General features: G+C 43.8%; 1 protein-coding gene across 5 annotated transcripts in view; it reads left to right on the top strand.

The window, feature by feature from the left end:
• Nucleotides 1–19,710, top strand: part of TTC7B (tetratricopeptide repeat domain 7B) — a 200,357-nt gene that overhangs the window by 127,873 nt on the left and 52,774 nt on the right. For all 5 annotated transcript variants that reach the window (XM_080915923.1, XM_080915922.1, XM_080915921.1 and 2 more), the window contains 3 exons: nt 164–221; nt 5,955–6,027; nt 8,662–8,822. In XM_080915923.1, coding sequence (XP_080772049.1) covers nt 164–221; nt 5,955–6,027; nt 8,662–8,822 — 292 coding nt within the window. The remainder of the gene's footprint in view (nt 1–163; nt 222–5,954; nt 6,028–8,661; nt 8,823–19,710) is intronic.

The following is a 19,710-nucleotide window of genomic DNA, read 5'->3' as shown; positions in this document are numbered from 1 at the left end:
TTCACTGGTCACAGACAGAGCCATGGGGATGGGACTGGGCTTGCTGTCCTAACAGTGCCTAGTGCAGTAGTGGGGCATATAGCATGGCCTTTGTAGTGGGTTTAGTATTGGCACACCCCACCCCAACTTCTCCTGACACCTACTAACAGAACCCTTTTCTCAGCTTCTTTGCGAGGGATGCAGGAGGTCCTGCAGAGGAAGGCACTTCTTGCATTTCAGAGGTGAGTGGGCGTTCATCTTTTCGCTTGCTGTGCGTGGTGACGTGAGTTTGAGGAGCTTGAGGGAGACAGGGTATTTTTAAAGATTATGTAAACAGTGTTTGCCTCCGGGACTATGTTGTCTTGAACAGCAAACACAGAACCTCAAAGCTAGGAGCAGGGTATCACTCGTTGCCCTATTTGGCTGCACTATTAATCTGCTTATTCATGTGAGAACTTTTCATTCATTCCTGATAAAGTGATTTCAGCTTGAGAAATAGACACTTTGTCTAGGGAGATGGTTCCTTTATTAAAGACATTTGTCATCCTCTTGAAAAGAGCCCCCCGCCCCTTTTTTGGCCTTTTCTGCGTGTCAAGCTGCAGGCTTTTACTTTAAGAGTTGAAGCAGTCAGAGATTTGAAAGTCTCTAAAGCAGCATCTGAGCAGCCCTCAAACTCCTGGCCCTACCTTGCTCCACAATACTTTAGCACTTTTCTCTCCCTCCTTGTACCTTTCATGAGCACAGAACAAGGCATTATCATTACAAAAGCTGTGAGTATCCTATGCTCCTGTATGTACCTGGGCAGTCGGTACCAGCAATAAGGCCATCACAGTATGGGGATGAGGTGCAGGAAAGAAAGGAGTCACTGTGGATGTAGATTGGACCCCATGTAGAGCCAGGACCTACTGGCACTGGGTACTTTTACTTAGTTTTACTTGTTGCAAGTATAATAAATCATCCATATTAAAGTGGTTCCTGAATATACACCCCTATGAGGTGAAACTGGAATTGATCCTGTTGTTTTAAATACATCAACTTACATTGATTTCTTAAAGCCATGATACTTAGCTACTTCTTTGAAAACCTCATGAGCCTTTCCTGGACCAGCTACCGTGTTAGATCTTTTCCTCAGAGTTGCTTAGTGTAGGTCTGTCCTGTCGTCCGTCCATGTGTCCTTTTCATGCAGTCATTATTACTTGGTTCTGCTACTCAAAAGTGCCCCTGCCTCTTTTCTTTCTGTTTCCAAGCAGGCTTGCCACATTGCTGCTCCTATTCTTGATTAAAGACAAGAAGCACCAGTCCGCACCTGCACAGACCCTGTCTCTGGGCTTAGCTTTTGTTGTTAGCGTTTCTCAGCCCAGAGCATGAAAGCATTTCCATTTCGGATGATTCCAGGTTTCACTCTCTCCTGTTCTTATTTCTCAAACCCACACATGGATGCTTTAGAAAGTGGCCACCACATCTGTTTCACTTTCCTTAAATCAGCACATCTTACTGGTTCTCTAAAAACAGCCGCAGTGGTGGTCTGCCTGGGGCTGCCTGTGGAACTGAGGGTTATGTAACAGCTGCTCTGTTGGCCTGAATTCTTTTTTGTTCCTTTTCTGCTTAGGTTTGAATTCAAAGAGATTTAACATGTTCATAAGACGACTAAGGAGCAATAAACCCTCCTAGCCTAACTGAGCACATTGCAGAAGGCTAACTAAGTTACTGTTTGTGTGAAATGCAGAATGGTCTTTAAATGCATACAGTGATTTTGATTCAAGTAGACATTGACTGTTTTAAAGAAAAGACTTTAAGTAAAAGAGAAAGATTGTATTACTTCCGAGCACAAATAGATCATTTAAAACCACTTGGGTGAGAAGTATTTTTCTACTATGCATTTCATGTTTCCCCCAAATTTTATACTGCTATTTTGTGATTTTGTTGTTTATTTGTTTTGTTTGAAAAGAAAGTAGTACATTTAAAAGAGGGATAGGGTTGCAGATGCAGCCTGTGGGAATGAAGTCATAATCATAACTAGAACCAGGATTCGGAAAGATTTGTTCTCCGAGGCACTCAATTGGGCAATGTCTGGATATATCAAAGTGCTGAAGCTGTGTCCAGATACCGAGATATCAGCTGGTCTTACCCATAACCCTGTCACCTCGGTCACCTCAGCCAGTTCGTCCCTGTTGAACAAAAGTATGGTGATAAAAATGCCACTGTGTGTAGTGTCATGAGCTGTTGCTTCAGTGAACTGTCACATCCAATTGAGAAAAGCTGTTCCAAAGATGGTGACAAGTGTCATGGGTGCACTAGTAAACACTGTGTTTAGTGACATGGGATGTGCACCCTCACTTTGATGTGGCTCCTCCCCTAGCTTGGATGCATGTGTGCATGCATGCATGTGTGTAAAGGATGACAGGTTGGAGCTGAGATGTCCCCAGAATGTAGGACTTTCAGTGAAAGCCACCTGGACAAGCATTAGGTGTATAACTAGTCAAAGAGCTCAGATTGAACCATTTGTGCATTCATGATTTCTGTGCCCATTGTTATCAGACACGAAGGGGACTTTGACAAGAATTAGCCAACCAGGGCAGCAAGTAGTGGTATAAAGACCAAACCTTGGCATCACACATTCCTCCACTCCATTTCTGCTTCTGTCTCTTTTTCTGGGTATTCTTAGGTAAGGTGCTTATAATAGATAGATTCACAAACTGTAGCCATTGTTGTGAGCTCTGTGCTTTAAAAGCCATAATCAAACTGATCAACATTGCCTATATTCTTCGTTCAGCTCCAGACACTGTTGGAGCTGGAATTTAGTAGACCAGTGGATGTGCTGAGGTCTAGCCAGATGGTCTAAGTCAGTCATATTCCAACAGCAGCTGAGTATGCCTGTCTGGGCACTGTGGTCACCCATGACACTGTGAGGATCATTTGGGTTTCTCCTTGTGAGGTAGGAAGAGCTCCTTAAGGAAGGGCACTTATATTATTTGTCTCAGACTCCCTAGAGCCTGATGGTACTTACTCTTCAGATTATGTACTATAAGTACTACATGACATAGAGGGATAGATGAATGGATGAATGGGTGGAAGTACATAGATGTATGGATAGGTGGGCTAGTAGATGGCTAAAAGGGTAAGTCAATAAGCAGCTGGGTTGATGGATGAGTAGGTGGATGGATTAGTGGGTGGATGGATGGATGGATGGATGGATGGATGGATGAGTGTGTGGGTAGAAAGGAGAGTAGATAGATGGTGAGGTATTGGTTGGTGGATAGATGGAAGAGTATGGCTGGGTGAGTAGAAAGGTGGATAGCCTCTTTTTCATGGGAGAAGAACTGAATTAGTTAAGGTATAGGCACGTTGCCAATAGAAGCACTGTGAGCATCTTGAATTTCCTTTAGCAACATGGCCAGTGCTTCCACATAAGGATGGATTGTGGAGCTGCTAGATCCATGTGGAATGTTCAGGCTCACCGCTGTGTGGGCATTGAGCAAGTGAGCAGTAACCTTACCAAAGGTCCCTTGTCCTAGGAAGCTCAGCTGCTTAATCTGTCTCACACAACTGCAGCAAGGCATGTGGCACCCACGGGGAGCAACCCCACCTACTTTTCCTTCTTTTGTTTGTCATTTCCCACCTACCCCCTTTCTTTTGCTGAAACAGTTAACTTACTTCATTTTACAAACAAGGCACTTAAACTATGTGTGTTTTAAGGTACATTTCATTAGAAACTGGCAGTTGCATCTTCATTATTAGCCTCAGTGGAAGTTCTTTAGAAGTCACCATAGGCACTCTGGAAACACCAAAATTGCCAGCACTTCTAGTTTGTTTCTTTTACGGGCCTGTGGTTAATGATTCATAATCCTTTGTTAAGACCACGATGGGGCCTTTTGCCATAATTAAAAAAAAATATTCACACTTTGAATTTACTAGATCAGCTGCCAGCTTCTCACTTCATTAGCACTGGATAGAAGCAACTATGAGTTAACTTAATTTGTGGAAAAATACAAACTGGGCTGAGAAAAATTATAGTTCTGAAAAATTATTTTGATGGCTGTAGAAACCTAGCCTTATTGTTTTTGAAAGAAGATGAGATAAAATAAATTACCTTACATAATAAAGTGTTTCTTCATGATTGATTTTATAGTCATTTTCACTGGATAATTGGCAAAGACAGAAACCATGACATGTTCACCTCCCTTATCAACACCAAAGAAAAACCCTTTAACATATAAATCCAGGGAGAGCCACTGCTTGTAAGTCATGCATGGTGGAATATAGTGATGGTTTTGCAGCCTCCATCTCTTAGACCCAGGACAAAAAAGTCCAGAGGTGTGGTTTGTAGCTGGGCTGCTAGTAAGGATTCCCCAGAAATGAGTTTGCTTTGCTCAGTATTAACAAAAGGAGCCACAGGGTTCAGTGGGTAAAATGCTCGATGTACAAGCATGCGGCTCTGAGTTTGATTCCTAGCACCCACATAAAAGCTGGATGTGATGATGTGGGTCTCATTCCAGTGCTGAGGAGGTGGAGAAAGGTGGATCCCTGTGGCCCAGTCAATCTAGTCATGACTTTGAACCCCATGGTAAGAGAAAGGAGGGAATGTGAGAACAATCAAACAGATACTTCTGTCTTCCATATGTACATGCATAGACAAGCTTGTGCACACTTGTGTAAACACACCTCCAGAAGCACACATATTAGCAAACTTACCTGCACACACTTGTGTACATACACCACCAGATGCACACACACACAGGCAAGTTTACCTGCACATATACACATACACAAATAATAATAACACTTTGGTACATAAATTAAGATTTAAAAAAAAGCAAAGCCCAGTCTGCATATAGCATTTTGCCAGACAGTGCCCAAGGTCATAGATTTTGCATGTTTTCTGGATTGTGCATGTTAGAAGTCTTTTTCTTTCCCCATGGAAGACTAATAGTTAATTATAAAACCTTGTGTCTGTAGAAAAGTTTGCAAGTTGGCCACAGATGACTCCATAATGATTTAGCTTTCTGTTTCCTCTTGAATTTGCTTGCTCCTGGTAGAAGTGCCTCCTTTGATCACTGACTGTTGTCAGAGCAGAGATGGTTGTTTGCTATCCTGGACCCACAGTTTGTAATTAGTCTGCTCCATGGTCCCTTTTACCTAAGTCAGTTTGTTTTTCTCTTCCTAGCAGTCTGTTAAACGCAGAAGTAGGTCCTGTAAACTATCACATTTTGAATTGCTTCTAATGAAATACAATTAATTTTCACATAAAAGCCAAAACCAGATGATATTTGTAGTCCGTTCGCAGCCAAGACAGCCTCTTTACATCCCACAGCCAGGCCAGTCAATTCTGCCAATGTCCTACCACATCCACACACAACACAGTCATAGAAACACAATCAGTAACCTGCATGGGATTTAGTAGAGTTCTCAGAATGAATGAGTGCCTTTCTCTTCTCCTGGTTCGCAAAAAACACAAACCTCATTTTATAAGTAAAGCTGGTCTTTCATTTTCATATGTTTTTTTATAAAATCTAGAAATTTGGATGAAGTAGCATTAAGGTCACACCAAACTTAGCCAAAGTAGTCATTGTTTGGTCAAGGGTTTATACTGGAAAAGGGTGAATACTTCTTCAGTTGAGTTTACAATGACCCAGTGTGACACTTGGACTTCCTCTGTTTAGCTAAGGGGATGCATCTGCTGGAGAAGCCAGACCTTGAGGCCTGTGGATTCCATGCGTCTAGACTCCTCCGCAATCTGGGAACTTCCATGGCCATTTAGGTGCTGGACAAAAGCCAAAAATATATTTCCGTGATATATCTGTGTATGGTGGTCAGAATGTGTAACATTCATTGGTGATATGGGGAACAGATTAAGGAAATGATGCATAGTTCAGCTGAAAATGTGGCTTTGATGCCAAAATGCAGATGTGAAGACAATTTATGATAGAGCAAGCAAATGTGACCTAATGTTCTAATGGTGGTGAATACTTTTTCAGGGCCCATAGCCTGTCACCTACAGATCACCAAGCAGCTTTCTACCTGGCTCTGCAGCTCGCCATCTCCAGACAGGTCAGTGTTTATAATGTGCCCTGAGCCTGGTGTGCCAAGTCCCCTCCCGGGTCCTTCAGCTAGAGGTATCCTAAGACCATCCTTCCTTAACCGAGGCTGGCTTAGAAGCTAGACACTGCTCTGGGAGGAAGCTAACTCCTTCCAGAAAAGACCTTGGGGTTCGAGTCAATTTGAGCATGTGCTTTGAAGACAGAAGGCCCAGGCTGTGCTCTTAGGAGTAAGTTCACAAATCTGGAGCATCCAGCCCGGGGTTAGATGTCAACATGAATGCAGGACAGGGCATGTACCCTGACTCCATGGGTCACCAAAGGGCCTTTGGCCTTTGCTAACAGGAACAGAGTAGTGGAATCCAGTACTGAGCTTCATGGTGGGGATTTAGTCACTGGTCGGAGCCTGATTGCCACAAGGATATTTATGCATAACTGGAAAATGCCAGAAGGTAACAAGAACACAAGATCCTTTCAAATGCATAGATGACGTGAACACTCACACTGCTGCATGTTCTTGCTAGAAGGCCAAGTCTTGCTGACCCTCATCTTCCTTACTAGAGGCATCTTGAGCCACCTTTCACATCCTACTACCCCTTCCTCTACTCCCTCCTACCTGTTCTTGAAAGTACAGCCATATGCTTACCAGCCCACCAGTTGCAAGATGCTGGTGGTGACACCAGCACATTCCTAAGTGCAGATTGGAAGACTGAATCTGATGTTGGCTCTGGAGATATGTCATTCCTTATATGGGCTGAGGTATGCATTATCCTTTCCAGTTGCCTCAGAATAGTGTTAAGAAATGGCTCCATTGGCAACCTGGGAACAGAGGCCAGGACACCTACCTAGAAAGATCTGTCACTGGTTGAGTGTAGCTCACAGCAGGACTGACCAGGAGCTAGTGCTGGAGCAGAGGTGTACTGAACACTGACCAGAAACTCCTTGGACTTCCTCGTGAAGCCATCTTCCTTATATAGTTTCAGTCCTTTTCACTTGAGGTTGCAGGAGGGGAAGACCCATGCCTGCCATTGTCATTGCCTTGCCTTGACATTTGAAACTCTCCTTGATATGTGTTTGATACCCAGAAAGACTTTTTGAATGAAGGAGCCAGCTCTGAACCCCTCAATCCACTCCCCTCTGAAGGCATCATTTTGAGCCCCCATCTCTATCCCTAAACATTTGGCCATCCCTGTAAACTAGCACAATGAGGATGGCTGCCTTTGTTTCCCTCCTTAAGGCTGAGGGACAATCACATAGAGGTTAACACCCTAAGTGGATAAGTAGATGGAGTCTTCTGGGTACACCTACCCACAAGGATTGTAGTCATGCAGTGTTGAAGCACCAGGTCTCTAAGTGAGTATTGACTGGGACAGATGTCATGACACTTATGGGGAGGGATCAAAACAGCCAGAGTCACATCCTTTTTCATCACTTCATGGGGTGATATGCTCAAGTCATCTTAGGTCTCTGACTTAAGTTTTCTCCACCAATGAATCATGTGGCCAGTTCTAACAGCCATGACTGTAGCCAGCATTTAAGATGCAGGTCTGTGTAGAACTGAACCCAGAGTGGAAAACCTGAAGACTTTGGGAAAGGAAGCCATGGAATCTCCTAAGGGCTAAGGTTCCTGAAGATTTGGGAAGAGGGAGGAGGATAGAGTTGGAGGCCACAAGAGCAGATTTGTCAGAATGCCTCTGTCCCTGCTCTATTTTGAAATCTAACTTCAGATTCTCCTTTCTATTGAACCTGTGAGATCTAAGTATTCAAATACCTACTAAACAGGTAGCCCTGGGCTTCATGCTTTTAAAGAACATGTTGTGAGGCTGGAGAGATGGCTCAGTGGGTTAGGTGTTACTCCCTGGCACACATGCAACAGCCAGGTATAATAACATCTGTAACCACAGCACTGTGGGGCAGACACAGGTGGATCCTGGGAGCTCTAGGTTCAGTGAGAGACTGCCTCAGAAACCAATGCAGAGAATGGTGGAGAAGACACCCCATGCCAACCCCTGGCCTCAGCATGCATGTAGACACCACACACACAAGAACATGTTGAACAGCTGTTGCACTTGTGATCAAGGTTGCATCTGGACCTGCATGAATTTGGATACATCTGCTTTGCAAGTGGTCTTGTATTTGTTTCTGGCAGCTAGTTATTCTGGGCTGTAGTTCGGAAAGGTGTGGGGTTTTGTTTGTTTGCATATTCCCTTCATCTCCAGTGGAGATCCAAACAGCTGGTCCTTAGAAAGCTCTGCTAAAGGTTTCAGTGCTTATGAAGTACTTCACTTTCAATAATGCTCTGAAAGGGAGACTGGGTCAGCGAAGGCAGTTTAGTCCCATTAAGAATCCCTGGTAGCTTGTCTGTGTCTCCATTTTCAATGAAATCATTTGAGACACAATCAAAAGTGCATTTGTTCTGTGGGGAACAAAGTTTTTTTTAGAGAGATGGAGAAGGTAGAAAAATGGGTCTCTCCTGTTCCCTCGTTGGTCCTATTTCTGCTGAAGAGGATATGCTGTGGTTTGGCCATGAAGGTTCCTATCCCACCGTGAGTGGAGCATGACATCTAACACTCACAGCGAACCTGATGGAGCCGTGGCCTCTTTGTATGACTGTTTAAACAAGCCCTTTGCTTTCATCTTAAACCAGATACCAGAAGCTCTAGGGTACGTTCGCCAAGCTCTTCAACTCCAAGGTGATGACGCCAACTCCCTGCACCTCCTTGCTCTCTTGCTGTCAGCCCAGAAGCATTACCACGATGCTCTCAACATCATCGACATGGCCCTGAGTGAATACCCAGAAAATTTTATGTAAGTAAATGCACCGTTGATATTCCCTTACTCTGGAATTACTGAGGAAACTTTCCTCTCCTCTTTTCTGGTCTGTCAAATATGAGACCTTCATGGGCACTCAAGGAGGACAGAGAAAATGTTACTCCAAGTTTTTCTCCTGGTGCTTAAAACCAAGCTGTTTCTTAGCTGTCCTAACATAGCTCAGGTCCCCTCTGTTCTCCACCGTGTTCCCTGAAGCACACTTGATTGTGCCAAGGTGGTAGGTAATATTTTGATAATTATCAAGAAAAGTAGTAAGTAAATACTAATACTAATACACTTGGCTCTGACAAAACTGTTAAACAGTAACTTGGATTAGAGTGTTTATCTCTCTGAGCCTAGGTTTAGTACATAGGAGATACAATTTCTTGAATGAGTTAATCAATACTTATACAGACTGTAAGAATCATCATCACAAGCAACCACAGGCTTGAGCCTGCCTAGCCGTCATAATGTCTATCCTCTGAGTCACATTTTTTTATTGGGCCCACGAATGTGAGATCCATTGACTCCATGCCTGGTGGTTAGGCCTTGTGGAGAACATTGTCTTCTGGGCTACCCGGTTACCATTCTATCATCAGTGCAGATGAGTTTCCAGTACACAGCGGCTAGAAATAGTAAGCACTCCTGCACCCTGGAAGGTTCTAATTGTCTACATGGCTGCAGATCCAGTAACAGGGTAGTGGCAGCCTGGGGAAGGGGGGCGCTGTGGGTGGGAAGGAATGTGGAAGGTGGCCTTGCTTTCTCTGTTTTCACAAGTGCAGCAGTGTGTTTAAATGGGTCACCTCTGGCTTGATCTCCCTGCCTCGTCCCCGCCTGGTGGTTTTAATCAGTGCTTTTTCAGCTCTCTCCTTGGAAAATTGGTTCATACATCTCCACTACAAACATTTCTTTGTCTTCAAGGAAAGGGCACTTATCTTCACCCCATCTCCTTAAATCCAGGAAACCTGTGACGAGATTTCTTTTGTAGGCTCAGCTGTTTGCAGAGTGAACTAAAGAGCCTTGCTGCAGTTTTACCTCTTGCACATCTCGAACTTGCTCTTGTGACACCTGCGAATTTCTGTATTTTATCCCATGATGTTTAGTCCTGTACAAACACAGTGATTAGATTCTGTTTTAAAGTATTTGGTCCTTTCTCCATTGAGATAAAGTGGCAGCAACGTGCTTCAAGTGAACTTGATGTCTCTTGTCAGTATTTGTAAAGTACCATGCATGTGTGCATGGCCAGTCCTCCCTCCTGCACACATGTGCCATGCATGTGTGCATAGCCAGTCCTCCCTCCTGCACACATGTGCCATGCATGCGTGCATAGCCAGTCCTCCCTCCTGCACACATGTGCCATGCATGTGTGCATAGCCAGTCCCCGCAGTAGGTGCTCCTCCCAGCATGTGGTTCCTGTTTCAGTAGCCCACAGTAGCACCCTAGAGGAGCTTCCTAGACTAACATCCGCACTGCACAGTAAGCAGTCAACAGTGATGGCTAATTCGGTAATACCTCCAGTGACAGCAGCTGACAGCCTTTCCAAGCAGGAGGAATAAGGAGCCATAGAGATATGTCAGCAATGTAAACCTGTTATTTTAATGTTCAGCTTCAAACTGGAAAAATCAGAGCATGTGGCATCAGGTCTGAGGTCAGCTCAGCACTTGTCTGCTTTCCAAATGCTTTTGTTTCTTCCTTTGTGATGGAAAACATCTTTGCAAGAATGCCTACTAAAAGTTGAGAGCAGAAGTAGTCTGTGGGCCTCATGATTCCCTGATTCCCTGAGTAAGACCTGTTAACACCAGCCAAAGCAAGAATGAGAGGTAGTCTTATCCCACCTGCAGGGAGTTATGTTTATTTTGATGAGTTTGTCCCCAGCAGAACTTTAGGCCCTGAAGCCTAGGGTTGCCTCTAGTTTCTTTTATTCCTAAGCCACAGATAATAACAAAAATTCATAGTTGATATTATGTTCCAACTGGTTCCCCAGGAATGAAAATCCTTCCATCAGAGTCAGCCCTGCCTGTCTTGTTGGACAGTTGCCAACAAGATAAGATAGCTGAAGGTTCTCATAGAAGCAGCAGATCCTCCAGCAGTACCCCGTCTGGGTTGGCCCATTCTCCTTTACTATAACAAAAAGTCAAAGCTGAGTTAACATTTGTAAAGGAAAGAAATCTATCTGTATCTTTATCTAGCAGTCCAAGGGCTTGATGTTAGATTTGCTCAGCATTGATGAGGGTCTCCTTTCATGTTGATGAGGTCTCTCTGGCTCTGTCTGTTATATCATGGTGGATGTGCACAGAAGGAACACCTGCACAAATGAGGAGTCACTGTGCGAATGTGAACAGAAATCAAAAGAACAGCAATGATTCAGCCTTGCACCTTTTATAGCAGTCAATTCACAAGAAGATTACCTGGGGGGAAGAGGTTCTCAGAAATTACAGCAGTTGCCTGGTAGCGGTGGCACACACCTTTTATCCCAGCACGTGGGAGACAGGTGGATCTCTGAGTGTGAGGAGGTCAGCCTGGTCTACAGAGCAAATTCTAGGACAGCCAGAGCTACACAGAGAAACTGTCTTGAAGAAGAAGAAGAGGAGGAGGAGGAGGAGGAGGAGGAGGAGGAGGGGTGGGGGAAGGAAGGGGGGAAGGAAGAGGAGGGGGAGAATTACATCAATTACTTCCAAGGGCAGTGTCCCCAGTGACATAATGGCTTTGTACTAAACCCCACCTCTTAAAGGTTCTAGCACTTTCTAACATCATCACCATGAAGACCAAACTTCCAACATTTAAACCCTTGTGGGACACTCAAACCATGTCCAACATATGTCATATGCTTTGGCTTGGAGGTATGTCCTCCAAAGACTCATATTTTGAGGCTTAGTGCCTAAAGTGGTGCTTTGAGGAGTTACCTTGGACCTTTAAATGGTAATAGTTTGGTTACTTTTCTATTGCTGTGAGAAAAAAAATTATCAAGGCAAGTTATTTAAAAAAACAAACAAACAAACAAAAGATTATTAGGGCTCACAGTTTGAGAGAGTGGGTCCATTACTATCATGGCAGGGAGCAGGCAGGCAGGCATGGCACTGCAGCAGTAGCTAAGAGCTTTCTCCTTGATCTACAGCCTAAGGCAGGGAGAGAACTAACTGGAAATGGCTTGTACTTTTGAAATCTCAAAGCCTGCCCACAGTGACATACCTTCTCCAGTGAGATCATACCTCCTAATCCTTCCCAAACAGTTCCACCAACTGGGGACCAAGCATTGGAATATATTCATCTATGGGACCTGTGGTGATTTGATAGAAATGGCCCCCATAGACTCCTGTGTTTGAATGCTTGGTCATAGTGAGTGGCACTATTAGAAGGTGTGGCTTTGTTGGAGGAAGTATATCCCTGTGGAGGCCAGCTTTGAGGTCCTGTATGCTCAAGCTATGCCCAGTGTGGTACACAGTCTCCTTCTTCTGCCTGCAGATCAAGATGTAGAACTCTCATCTCCTTCTCCAGCACCATGTCTACCTGCCTACCATCATGTTTCTATCATGATAATAATGGACTAAACCTCTTAAACTGTAAGCCAGCTCCAATCAGATATCTTCCTTTATAAGAGTTGCCTGTGGTTATGGTGTCTCTTCACAACAATGGAAACCCTAACTAAGACTGGGCCATTCTAATTCAAAGCATCATAGGTGGTATCTGATGAAGTTCTCTGTGTCATTGGTTATTGTTATTACCACCTGTGGCTTATGGATAAAAGAAATGTAATGTGCCCCTAGGTTTTAGACAGTTTTAGGTTCTGCTGGAGACATAATTAGACCTTAGATGGTCTTGTTTCTACTTTCTTTTTCTTTATGACTCACAAGCTAAGTTTGCTCCGCTCTGAGTTTCTGTCAATATGTTCTGTCCTTGTTAGAGGCCGAAAGTGATGCAGCCACTTGAATTTGAGCTGGAACCTCTAGAACCAAGAGCCAGAGTTGGCTCTCTCTATGCATAAGGTAATTACTGTAGGTCTTTCAGTACAGTATCAAAGTGGATTATACAGCATCCTCATTTTCCATGAAATTATAACATATTTTAGTACCTTGAAAAAGCTTGACAGGGAACACAAAAGTCTAAGCTAAGAGGTACCATCTCAGCCATCTTGTCATTCAAACAGAACTGTGAGTGAATAAAGATTCACATTTTGAGAACCAGAAATCTTTTTTTTTTTTTTTTTTGAGGCAGGATCTTATATAGCCAAGGCTAGCCCAAACTTACCTTGAGACTGAGGATAATCTTGAACTATTGGTCCTCCTGCCTCTACTTTCTGAATGCCAGGATTACAAGTGCGTGCCATCATACCGTCTATGATGTGTTCAGGATGGAACCCAGGGCTTCATGTGTGCTAGGCAAACATTCTACCAACCAAGTCACAGGAGTCACATCCCCAGCCTAGAAATTCTTTGCTAAAGGAACTCCCTCCAAAAGTAAGTCTTGAAGAAGCTGGTGTTCTGGGCTTAGTTCTGGAAGGAAAGGAATGCAGATTATGTTTATAGAGGTTTGGTTTCAGCCCCAGGAGCTGGACAAACCTGGCTTCAAACCTCAAACCCTCCACTCTGAGTAAGTTACTTAGTCGCTTTTTCTCATCTTTTCACTTGCAAATTGTGAATAATAAAATACCTGTCTCAGGGTATTGTCGGTATATCCAGTTATAAGGCACTTGTACTGGTAACTGCTTAGTAAATAAAAGTAATTCATATTATCACACCACCCCAATGACTTCAAACATATTTTAGAGTCCTTAAAATTGTCATTAAATAATGAATAGAAACTAAAGAGTTTATTTATTGTGTTTCAAAGGATAGCACAAAACATGAATGTTCATTATTTAAGAACACTGGTGTCTGTGGATTGCCTGTGCACTCATTTCTTCTCATACAAATATTTACAAATATTTTCCATGTAATATGCATTTCCTTTCTCTGCAATCCTGGGGCAAATCACCTGATGGGTTACTTACTGTCCTGACTTCCATGTTGACTGTTGTCCCATAGTTCTCTACTGTCTGTTTGTACTTGTAAATAACAAGGAATTTTAGCTTTAAATGTTTGATAGATTTTAAAATATGATCTAGATACTACTTGTTTCAGTGCTTCAAATTGTGTTGCCAAGGTTTGGTCTTGTTGAATATTTATCCAATCTACTCTAAACAGACACAGCTGCTCTTTGTGGAGACTGAGATTTAAAAAAAAAAAAAATGATGCTGTAAATATTTTCTGTAACTCTCCTAGAACCTGTGTTCAAGGATTCTTATGGATTTTATGGAAAATGGAAAGGTCAGAGGTCAGAGGATATGTGTTTTTTCTTGTGATTTGGTTTGATTTCTTGAGACAGGGTCTTTTTATATAGCCCTGGCTGGTCTGGAGCTAGGTAGACTTGGCTGGTCTGGAATTCACAGAGATTTGCCTGCCTCTACCTGTCAAGTGCTGGGATTAAAGATGAGCATGTGCCACCTCATCTGGCAGGTATGAATATTTTTAACCTTATCAAATAATTCCAAAGCATTGACAGGTTATGTTCCTTCTGACCCAAGAAACCTGCACCAATGACTCCTGCACCAATACTGCTAGACTTCTTTTTGTCACTGTGGCTATAGGCTCATATAATATAGGCTAATAATCGCATTTTAAGTTCAGTGGCATGTCCCTCCTTACCAGTGAAGTTAGACTTTTTCATTTGTACATTGGTCATTTAGTTTTCCCCTTTCCTAAAGGATATATAGAAGCCCTTACTCACTTTTAAATTGGGTTGTCTTCTTTATAATTTGTGAGGTTTCTTTATATTTATGGTTGCAGGTTCTTCTGTTCGTGTGCATTGTAAAGATCTCCCCAGCTGTGGTTCTATATCTTTGTGGCTTCTTTTCTGTTTTTAAGACATTTTTAGTGTGTGTGTGTATGTGTGTGTGTGTGTGTGTGTGTGTGGTGTGCACACGAGTGTGTATACTTCATGCATATCTGCTAGGGCCCTACCTCTTAGGTGTATCCCCAGTACTCTTTTTACTCGTTTTAACATTTGAGACCTCACTAAGTTGCCTCAGTTGGCCTTGAACTCACTATGTAATCTAGGTAGGCCTTGGGATCACAAGCCTTTACCACCAGACCTACCTCCAATGAACAGTGCTTTCTGTGTCTAAGGAGCCTTTCCTTCTCCAAGATTAGGATGGTGGTCTCCTAAATTAGCCTCTAAAAGTCATGTAACATTTCACACTGAAATCTGGGGATCTGCCTAGAGACTTAGTGGGGTAAGGGTATCAGTGTGGTTGTTTCCCCATGTGACTACCCAGCTGCACTGGTACCAGACATTTAAAGGATTCTCTTCCCTCTTGCTCCACACTGCCACTGCTGTCCTGAGTCAGATGTCAGACTGTGGTTTCTAGGCTGTTTCTAAGCTTTTCATTTAATACCAGTGGTCAATACACCCGACTGTGTGGTTGTACTTTGACAGGGTCTCTAGCCCAGGCTGCCCTATTCTCTGTTGAATCCCATGGATAGACAGACAGACAGATAGGGTAACCTTGAATTTTTGATCTTCCTGCCCCCTCCTCCCAAGTGATTGATTAGAGATGGATGTCCAGGCTATATAAAACTGGGGCTGAAACCTAGGGCCTATACATGCTAGGCAAGCCCTCTACCAGGAGAGCATCCTCCCCTGCCTTATTCTTGCTGCTTTATATGTGAGATAGGCTTCCCTGTGTCTCATGGGTACCTTCTTGGGCATCACGGCCATTTCAAACCCTTTTAATCAAGTGGGTGCCAGGTGCCCCTTGAAACAGCTGTCCCCTAAGTGTCAGACATCACTTCAGGTTCTTAACCTCACTGATAAAATGCTGGAATGGGTGTGTTTGGTCTTTGGGAGACACAGCAAGGCTCTCTCATATTCCTGTTGGCTTTTAGGGACTTTGGTGTTACTGAAATGTTAGCACCACTGCATCAAGATTACAGTGCCGCCAAGTGAAGCCAATACCAAGGTGACTTTCCTGCCGTGAAACGAATGTGCTTCTGCAACTCTCCAGTGTTTTATCATCGACCTGAAGTTTGATTTTTTTTTCCTTTTTAGCGAGAGACCAGGCTCACACTTACTCATGTGTTGTTTATTGGTGAGATCATAAGATCAAGAGCACTTTATGAAACAATCAGATGTTAAGCAAAGCACAAGAAAGTGACTTTTCAAACACAAGTTTGGGTCTTTATGTGTGAACACCTCCAATTTGTATTTTCAACTTAAAACATCAGTCGCTCTCTTCTGAAACCCCTTCCCCTGACAAAGGTCCCCATCTGGCACACCTGGGGAGATTTTGTCAGGTTTCCTTTTACATTAGTGGATACTGTGAAAAGAGCTGGACACATTACTTAAATCAGTAGTGACGGCTAACACTCACACACTGCACTATACACATGATAAAGATATGGACCTGGAGAGATGACTCAGTGGTTGAGAGCATTTGCTGTTCTTCAGAGGACCTAGATTCAGTTCCCAACACCCACACAGGGACTTACAACCATCTGTAACTTCAGTTCTAGGGACCTGACACCCTCTTCTGGCCTCTGTGAGTACCAGGTATGCACATGGTTCATTTACACGCATGCAGGATAACAGACAGAATAGCCTTGAGAAACCAGCTACTTATATAATTTTTGGCACTAAGAACGTCTGTTTTACCAAATCAGTGTGCTCTAGGTTTTCTGGGGCAGCTGATGTGAGAGAGTGGGGAGACAGTGCAGTCCCGTAACCCTCTGACACCTAAGACCAGAGAGGGAGAAAAGCTGATAAGCTTCCAGATGTTCTGGCACATTGCACTGTCTCCTGGAGCAGCTGAGAGTCTTAAATGGACATGTGTTAAGAACTTCCTTAGCAGCTCAATAGCTTACATCTGGCAGTGAGCCACTGGGTGGGTTGGTTCCTCACCAGAGAAGCTGCTACAGTGAGGAGAGCCTAGCCCTCAGACCCGCCTCACTTCTGTTGACAGTTGACCAGGAGGCAGAACACATTTGGCTTTGTAAGAGGACCAGTTGCCCAGAAGGACCCCTTGAAAGTGTGAGAATAGGGGTTTCTTACTGAAAACCTGTGTGGTTTTGTTTATTAGCAGAGATTTTTGGACTTGAACACGTTTCAAAAACATTCACGTTTGATGCCCATTTGGGTAGGCCTGATGCAAAACTCCCCCAGCTGTTTTTAAACCTGCCTTTTATCTGCCGTTCTTGAAAAGCATTTTCTTTTTCATCCCTAGGAAAGGTTTCATTGTGCCCATTCTTGATCCCACCATGTCTGTGTGCTACTGGGACAGTTGCTCAGTACTCTACAGACTCAAGGGAAAACCCTGAGGTAGCGGCCACTGTGACTGGTGCCTCAGTCTGGGAGACTGATCACCTAGCATACCCTCACTGTAGCAGTGTGGGCAGCATTGGGCAGAGTTCTAGGTCAGGGCTCAGAAAGCGCTTAAGCAATGTCCCAGGAAGGACAGGTACCCTGTGTTCCACACCACAGCTGGGGCGCCCACAATTCTGAGCTTATTATGATTAGGTGTGCAGAATTCCCACCTAGCTTGGGAATTGAGGGCATGCTCCCAAGACTAACACTGAAGGCAAGTGCAGTGCATACCAATTGGTCCATCTTCCTGGGAACCAGTTTGAAACCAGCCTGGGCAACATAACAAGCTCTCCATTCTAAACAAGTAAATTAATTTCCCCTGGGAATGCATAAGCACAGGAAGAATTTCCAAAGCACAAGGACCATGGGAGCTCTTTCCTGAGAAGATGTTTTGCTTTTGTGTCAAAACACACCACTGAAGGTCTGTCCTCCATTAGGGTGGAGAGCTGTGAGCTGCAGTATTTTTAACTTTGCATCCACAATCCCTGGGGATCTAGCTCTGTATGGATTCTGACTTGGGTGACAGGTAGAAGAAAGAGATTCTGTTTTTCACAAGAATCTTTCTAGTAGATTCTGCAGCTACAGGTCATGGATCGTATTCTTGGAATAACCAAGTATTCAAAGATCTGTTAAGACCTTTTCTAGCTTTGAATTAATTGGGAGAACTTATAACTTCTTTTTCTAATGAGGTAATAAATAACATGTCAATATGTGGTCGGGTAAGCCAGATGATCTATGAAATTATTTCCTGGGTAACTTGAAGAATTCCTTCCAAATGTTGGCAAAGGGAAGTAAGGGCTGTGTCTCAGCTCTGACCTCTACCCAGCTATAGGCCATCGTCACAGTCACCCTTGGTGGGCATCAGTCACAGTGGCTGAACTCAAGGCCACAGGCAAGGTGTTTGTTCATGTGGTTTTTGTTTATTTGTTTGTTTGTTTTTCTGGCATTAGTCCATTAAGAAAGCCCAGTCAGGACAACCATGGATCCAACCAGCACATGTAGGTTGAAGACAATAAACAAAGGTAGATTTCCTTTGGGTTCTACTGGAACCTTCAGAAGAGTTGGCTGGTTGCATTTGAAGATGTACTTCTGGACAGGGCTGGCTACACATGGCCGGCTTCGCCTTCCCTTTCAGAACGCCTGTCCCAAATGACTCATCTGGCTTTAATCCCTCATCTCCCCCCCCACCACATTTGCTCTCCGTTCTTCATACTGCTTGCCTCGGTTGGGTCGGCTGCCAAACCGTCTTCCCTATTTAAAAATGTCTTTTGAGCATACACGCCCCACCCACCCTACGCCCCCTCCTCTGCTGATCTAGTCTTTCCTTTGCCCAGTGTCACATGCATACTTTCCTTCAAGCCCTTGGCAGCAGCTCCATCTCTCTAGGTGGGTTGTGCAGCTCTGAAGTGGGGGTCGGGGAAGATACCCAGGCTCTGAGACCTGTTCCCCACTGTAGCAAATTTTCTGGGCTGTTCTGCACAGCTGCTTTTGCACCCTGCCCACATTCAGTAGATGAGCAAAGGAAGGTTCCTGGCATGCAGTGTCTGGGAGTTGAATTCACAGATCATCACAAGATCTCAAATGTTCAGGTTCCTAGGATTTTATTTCTAAAATCAGCCATGGTGAATGCAGCCCTCACAGTGAGATAGTGCAGGTTTGCATGATTAATATGCATGTTTCCTCCTTGAAGCACTTAACAAGCTTGAAGAAATTAGAGCCATAGACTTAAAAAAAATTTTTTTTAATTTTTGATGTGTATTTGATGTGTATGTACTGCAATATGTAAGTGTGTGTGTGTGTGTGTGTGTGTGTGTGTGTGCCTCAGATGCCAGTCCTTGTTCTCTCTTGTATGAGAGCAGGCCTCTTGCATACTGACTGATGGTTTTCTGGAGATCCTCCTGCCTGCCTCCCATCTCAGTCCAGGAGCGCTGGGTTTCAGGAAAGTGCTATCTGTCCTCTGCCTTCAGGTGGGTTCTGAGGATCCAAACGAAGGTCCTCACATTTGCACAGCAAGTGCTTCACCCACTGGGCCTTCTTTTCAGCCCCCAGTGAGCATTCTTGATTGGAAATTTTTGTGCATATTAAGTTTCAGAATTTTAAAATGTGCACCTTTTCGCTTTCTCTTTCCCCAGCCCAAGTCAGGACTTACGGGAGTAGAGCCAGGAGAAAGTTGAACAAGAGTTACATAGAGTGGGTGGGACAGATTTGACAGGGTCAGAAAGTCATCCTAGGAATGGTTGCTAGATGGCCAGCTTGCCCTGAGATGTGCCACTTAGATTCATCTCCTATGAAGACCATTTGAAATTACACATTACTGCAAGGCCCAGATTTGCACAGAGATGTTATAAGTCTGTTCTAAGCCATTCCCTAAGCCAAACATAGGCTTTATTTCAGGAATTATCTTAGGATTTTAAAAAAATTTTTCCAAAATAGGGTAAAATATTACTTAATGAATTTTAATGAAAAGTAAGTTTGAGTAACTGGGTCATTC

Source organism: Micromys minutus (genome assembly GCF_963924665.1).
Source record: "Micromys minutus genome assembly, chromosome: 1".
NCBI lineage: Eukaryota > Metazoa > Chordata > Mammalia > Rodentia > Muridae > Micromys > Micromys minutus.
This window is presented reverse-complemented; position numbering and strand designations above follow the sequence as displayed.